The sequence below is a fragment of the Tribolium castaneum genome, unplaced genomic scaffold (assembly GCF_031307605.1).
Source record: "Tribolium castaneum strain GA2 unplaced genomic scaffold, icTriCast1.1 ptg000170l, whole genome shotgun sequence".
NCBI lineage: Eukaryota > Metazoa > Arthropoda > Insecta > Coleoptera > Tenebrionidae > Tribolium > Tribolium castaneum.
This window is the reverse complement of record NW_026986766.1, coordinates 735-7,725: the sequence shown is the minus strand read 5'-3', so window position 1 is coordinate 7,725 and position 6,991 is coordinate 735. Positions and strand designations below refer to the sequence as shown.

Here is a 6,991-nt window from a genome sequence, read left to right as displayed (position 1 = left end):
TTGTAGAGAAGTGTACCGTAAATAAGCAATGGTTCGACTAAAGCAAGTTAGTGATGTAAAGCAAAAATTGGTAAACGAGATATTTAAACCTGCACGCAGGAATTTTAAACGAAGACGTACTATAATTAAAGGATTGGATGATTTATGGCAAGTAGATTTAGCAGAAATGCAAAATTTATCTTATCATAATAATGGATTTAAATATATTTTAGTCGTAATCGACTGTTTTTCTAAATTTTTATGGACCAGACCACTGAAATCGAAATCAGCTAATGAGGTTAGCAGAGCTATGGAATCAATACTGAAGAATGAAAAAGAACGAATACCAAAGAATTTACAGTCAGATCAAGGAAAGGAATTTTATAATACCACTTTTCAGGATTTGATGAGACGTTATAATATTAATCACTATAGTACGTACAGCGTTAAAAAAGCAGCAATTGCTGAACGAGTTATACGTACTTTAAAATCCAAAATTTATCGATATTTTACGTTATTTGCGACACATAAATGGATAAATAAATTGCAAGAGATAACCAAAAATTATAATACTACAATACATCGAACAACAGGAAGGAAACCCACAGAGATAAACGCTTCGAATCAAGGAGACATAACAGCATATGATCATCTAAAGATTGTTGATAAAAACAGAAAAAAATTTAAAGTCGGAGATTTCGTAAGAATTAGCAAAGAAAAGATGTTATTTGAAAAAGGATATACACCCAATTGGTCAACGGAAATTTTTAAAATCAGTAAGATTAATCTAACCAATCCTGTAACATTTCTGCTAGAAGATAAAGAAGGTCAACCAATCAAAGGAGCTTTTTATATTTGGGAATTATCAAAAACTCAATATCCTGACGTCTATTTAGTTGAGAAAGTGATTCGACGTAAAGGAACTAAATTATTTGTGAAATGGTTAGGTTTACCAGATAATCAGAATAGTTGGATTGAAATGAAAGATATTACCTAATAAATAAGAAATATATATACGATATAATTATTTAACGTCTAATTTAGTTCCATTTAAGATGGCAACGAGTGTAGAACCTGTTATAAAAAAAGTGCTGCATTTTGAAAAAACCATAAGCGATATTCGATTACTAATGAAACTGGAACTACTGAAATTAGGACCGTGCCAGTTGATGGATATATTTCATAAATTACCGGAAACATATCAACAAGATCATGATATAAAGCTGAATCTACCATGTTTACAACATTATTATAACAGTTTTGACGAAGATCAGTTTGATGGTCCTCCTTCATCAATAAATAATTGTGTTTCGTGTATTTTAGATGATACAGGAAGCCAACAACAACAACAACAACAACAACAACAACAACAACAACAACAACAACCCACTGCGTTTCAAGTGTAATGCCTCTTTTGAACTCATCACTCATCTTGTTTGTTACTCTTATACAAAATGTGTTGTACGTGCAAAAACCGTTAGATGTTGTAGATATGTACATCGTCTTCACTAGTGAAAGTCCTAACAACACAAGATGGTCTCCTCTCTGGAAAAGTTTATTTTTCAACGATGTTGATTACCAATGGAAGAAGATGAATCTGGGTTATTTGAGCAATACTGCAATAGAAATATTTAAATATGAAAATGTTTCTATAGCAAACTCTGTAATATATTTTAAATTAAGACTAGTTTTTACCAATAGTAATTATATTGATACTGACTGGAAGAGACTTATACTTAATGATCATGATGTAGTTTCAATAAAAAATTGTTTTAATCATGTTCCTACCTTTTTAGCAATGTTTGGAATTGTTTGTACATGTTGGATCGTTTTTATGATGTTCATAGCGTTAGGTTTGGCTTAAAAACTGCAATTAAAAATTTATTTAGGTGTATGACTTTGTTAGTTTAAGTATGTAGTTTGTTTTATGTCTAATAAAAAATAATATTCATTCTGATTATTTTTGTTATCATATTTCCTGTCTAACGTTTTTTTCCTTAAAAACGTTAAATTTTTATCAGTTATATTTTGAATTTTTTGAATTTTTACGTAAGGAACCACAATATCCGGTTGCAAAGTTTATGGAATATAAAATCATATCGCATCAATGATTAATTCATTTCTACTTCGACTGTCCGTGTATGAAAGTAATCATGTTCAAGTGCTCTCAATGCGATAACAAGTTTACTCGCAAAGATGCTTTAACACGTCATGTAAAAAAACATAGTAAGTAAATACATTTTACGTTATAGAAATTGTTTTAATTAAGAGCATTTTTAAGGTGATAAATTATCTAAACTCACTTGCACCGGATGTAAAACGTCATTTACGAGATTTGATAACTATAGGCGTCATATTACAAATTCATCATTGTGTTCAATGGATTCGGATGATATGACTCCTAAAAAAGCCCGCCTGACAACTAGAACACCTTTACAAGGTATTTTTGTAAATATTCTTTATATTATTATTATTATAACTTGTTTTTGTTTTTAGAAGTTACTACTAACGCTCCATCATGTTCATTTCATCAATTTTGTGAAATATGCAATAGTCACTACAGAGGATCCAGATTAAACCATTTACGTTCTTTAAAACATAAAAGTGTCATCTCCGCCAAAATTAATGATGATGATGATTTCGTTGAAGAATATCAAGTTGCCTTCAAATCAAGAATTACCTCATACCGATTGAAAAATTCACAACTAGATGACTTGGAAGTGTGCAATTTTTTTGAAAGAAATCAAGATAAACTTATCACTTTAATAACTAGAAAACTGAGAGAATTTAACCAACTTAAAATTAATTTCGAACTTTTTGCTAAATATATTTTACCTTCTAAAGACATTATCGAAATCAAATCATTCAACACTAAAAATATCATCATTTCAATATCGACAAATATTAAGGTAGAACTGGAAGAAATATGTGGCGTCATAAAAAACAAAATGAGTGAATTCTTGGAAAAAGATAGTGGTAAGTAATATCAATTTTATTTATAAACATATTATTGTATTAAATTTTTTAGGTTGGATTTTAATGGAAATTTTGTTTTTGGAACTTAATATCAACAAATTCAATCCACTACGTGCATCAACATATATACCATTACCGAAGGACATAGCGAAGCGGAGAGCGGTTATCAATATTCATAATGATGATAATGAATGTTTCAAATGGTCTGTTTTGGCACACCTTCATTCAACTGAAGTAAATGTTAATCGACATCGAGTTGATGCTTATCGTGAGTTTGAAGAGGAATTAGATTTTACAGATATTTCATTTCCGGTTAAATTAACTGATATTTTTAAATTTGAAGCACTTAATAATATTAGTGTAAATGTCTATGGAACAGAGCAGCGTTTTGATCATGAAAAAGGTAAATGGGTATCAGATATTATAGGTCCCTTTTATTTAACTTCTAAGAAACGAGACATTCATGTAAATTTATTACTTATCGTAGACGATGAAAGAATGATCAAACATTACTGTCTGATAAGCAACATTTCTCGATTAATAAGTTCACAACTTTCCAAACATAATCATGCTAAATTTATATGTAACGGTTGTCTATTATTTTTTTCGAGTGAACAAAAATTAGTTAAACATCGTAAGTATGCTTGTAATGAAGTTGTCACTACATTACCAACTTCTGATCTGATTATAAATAAATTTGGTAAAGAAGTGCCTGGTAATGAATTAACATTTCAAAATTTTGATAAATCTCTTAAAGTTCCTTTTGTATTTTATTTCGATTTTGAATCTATTTTAAAACCTTTACGCAATGATAATTCAGCCGATAATATCCGTACAATTGTTACACATTTACATGAACCATATAGTTTCGGATATTACATAAAATGTGCATATAATGATAATTTATCAATTTATCGGACTTATCGAGGAAAAGATGCTCCTAAAATTTTTGTGAAATGGTTGCAAGATGATGTAAATAGACTTTATCACGATCACCTCAAACATATCGTACCACTTGAAATGACTCCGTTAGATGAATTGGTTTTTCAAATATCTACCCATTGTCATTTATGTAAAGAACCTTTCAAAACAGATTACGGAAGTCTAAATTGTGATAGAGTTCGTAATCATTGTCACTTAACAGGTGAATTTTTAGGACCTGCACATTCTATTTGTAATTTAAATTATAAGATTCCAAAATATATCCCTGTTTTTTGTCATAATTTAACTAATTATGATAGTCATTTATTTATTAAAGCTTTAGCAACAGAAAAGACCATCATTAATTGCATTGCTCAAACTAAAGAAAAGTATATTACATTTTCAAAAAAAATTTTAGTTGATAAGGTCATGAACACGACTACAAATACAGTTGACAATATTTTTATAACGCTTAGATTCGTAGATTCGTTCCGTTTCCTTTCTTTTTCATTAGATAAATTATCTCAGACTTTAACTTCTGATGAATGTCTAACCATTCGGAAACACTTTCCGGACGATAACCAATTTAATTTGATAAGACAAAAAGGTGTTTTTCCATATTCATATTTGGATTGTTTTAATAAGTTAGATGATACCAGTTTACCATTGATTCAACAATTTTATGATAATCTTAATAAAACTGATATCAGTGAACATGATTATGAGCGAGCACAGGAAGTCTGGAATCTATTTGATTGCAAAACGTTAGGTGATTATTCCGACATTTATTTAAAGTCTGATGTTTTGTTACTAACAGACATTTTTGAAAATTTCAGAAAGGTTTGTCTCAAAATTTATGAACTAGATCCAGCTCATTACTTAACAGCACCTTCATTAGGCTGGGATGCTATGTTAAAAATGACTGGAATTAAATTCGAATTGTTAACTGATATAGACATGGTACATTTCTTTCGAAAATCTATTAGAGGAGGACTTTGTCAATGTTCAAAACGTAAAGCAGTAGCAAATAATAAGTTTTTATCAAATCATGATCCTTCTAAACCAACTTCTTTTATAATGTACCTTGATGCAACCAACTTGTATGGAGCAGCAATGTCTGAATATTTACCTTATAGCGGTTTTCGATGGGAAGATCCTAATGAATTCAATGATAACCTAATTCTCAATTTGACAGATAACGCTGATGTAGGTTATATATTCGAAGTTGATTTAGAATATCCTTCTGAATTACATAATCTTCACAACGATTTACCATTTTGTCCTGAAAAATTTATTCCTCCCTCTAGTAAAACTGAGAAACTTTGCGCAACCTTGAACAATAAAGTACACTATGTTTTACATTATCGAAATTTAAGACAAGCTATACAAGGTGGTTTAAAATTAATTAATATTCACCGTGTTTTAAGTTTTAATCAATCACCATGGTTGAAAACATATATTGATTTAAATACAGAAATGCGTAACAAATCAAAAAACGCGTTAGAAAAAGATGTATTTAAATTAATGAATAATTCAGTTTTTGGTAAAACCATGGAATCAATTGATAAAAGAGTAAACGTGAAATTGGTAACATCATGGAATAATATAGGTAGAAAACCAGGTGCTGAAAGTTTAATTGCACGACCAAATTTTAAAAATTCATCTATCTTTACACCAAATTTTGTAGCTATTCAATTAGAGAACGAAAAAGTTTTCTACAATAAACCTCTGTATGTAGGTTTTACTATTCTAGATATCAGTAAAACTATTATGTATGATTTTTATTATAATTTCATAAAACTTAAATACGGTAACAATGCAACGCTTTTGTATACCGATACTGATAGTTTAGTAATTGAAATTTTTTGTGAAAATATTTATGATGATATTAAATCTAATATAGAGCGTTTTGATACTTCAAATTATAAAGCAGAAAATATTCATGGAATACCTGTATCGTCTTCTGTCATCGGGAAGATGAAAGATGAATATAAAGGACGTGTAATATCAGAATTTTTAGGAACAGGTGCTAAAGCATATTGTGTGGATGTTGAAGGTGAATTATCTAAAAAAGCTAAGGGTATTAAACACAATGTAATTACAAGTGAATTACATAAAATTGACTACCAAAACGCAGTTACTGTTCCAAACACTGAAATTATTAAAGAAATGAATATCTTTCGTTCGAAGCTTCATAACATTTACACAGAATTAAAGAAAAAAATTGCTTTATCTTTCAAAGATGATAAACGTTACATCTTAAACAATTCTGAAGGTAGAACATTATCTTGGGGTCATAAAAATATTCTTCCTCAAACTCAGGAATAATATTTAATTTGTATTGTAGTTATTGTATTATAATGTTTATGTATTATAATATGTATGTATGTATGTACTTATATTTAGATGTAATAAACAATTAAAGTAATTTATTGTTTTTATTATTATCCATTAACCAAATAGCTTATGTGAATTTGTTTCAGGTTTCCAAAATAGACAGCACTATCCACTCTACCTACCTGAGGTTCGACTCCCCATGGAAGGAACAACAACAACAACAACTTTTTTTGCATTATATTTTAAACAAATAACAAAATAAACTTGGTGCGCAACAGACAAGTTAGGCAAACAACATTACAAAAATAAAAAACTACATATACTAGGTTTTTTTTCCTTATCGATAAAATAATGACTTTCCTTTATTAGTTATTAGTGACAAGCGCGATGATTTTCTGATATTTTGCTTAACTCAATACAGCATGTATTGTATATATACTTCATGTATTCAAAATTGCACATTTCAAAAATCATATATTCAAAATTTCACAACCCCAAAAACCAAAAATTTCACAACCCCAAAAAGCTACTACTACTACTACTACTTGTTTTCTTGGTTGCATATTCGCAAACGGGCGGGGGGTGTGTTTAAAAAAAAAAAATGGAGGCCAGCGCCATCTTTGATTGACGGCTGCGCTGACGGCAGCGCCATCTAGCGAAAAGTTTGCAGACCGTGGCGCCATCTAACGTGAGAATTTAGGCGGAATTTGTGACGACATCGGCGCTACCAACATTACACCCAATATTAATTTTTAAATAAATTAAAATTTTGGCGCCA

At 29.7% G+C, this 6,991-nt stretch overlaps 1 protein-coding gene across 1 annotated transcript; it reads left to right on the top strand.

Annotated features, from left to right (window-relative positions):
- Positions 1-1,900: 1,900 nt before the first annotated feature.
- On the top strand, positions 1,901-6,304 carry LOC100142235 (uncharacterized). Its single transcript, XM_015981990.2, has 4 exons — positions 1,901-2,205; positions 2,261-2,419; positions 2,476-2,955; positions 3,008-6,304. The coding sequence occupies exons 1-4, from the start codon at positions 2,121-2,123 to the stop codon at positions 6,202-6,204; spliced, it is 3,921 nt and encodes a 1,306-aa protein (XP_015837476.2). The 5' UTR covers positions 1,901-2,120; the 3' UTR covers positions 6,205-6,304.
- The last annotated feature ends 687 nt before the right edge of the window (positions 6,305-6,991 follow it).

Bases quoted from the DNA above. Each gene is read 5' to 3' on its own strand.
- LOC100142235 (XM_015981990.2), top strand. From the start codon at position 2,121: ATGAAAGTAATCATGTTCAAGTGCTCTCAATGCGATAACAAGTTTACT. The intron at 2,206-2,260 runs GTAAGTAAATAC...AGCATTTTTAAG, and splicing joins ACGTCATGTAAAAAAACATA to GTGATAAATTATCTAAACTC. The intron at 2,420-2,475 runs GTATTTTTGTAA...TTTTGTTTTTAG, and splicing joins AACTAGAACACCTTTACAAG to AAGTTACTACTAACGCTCCA.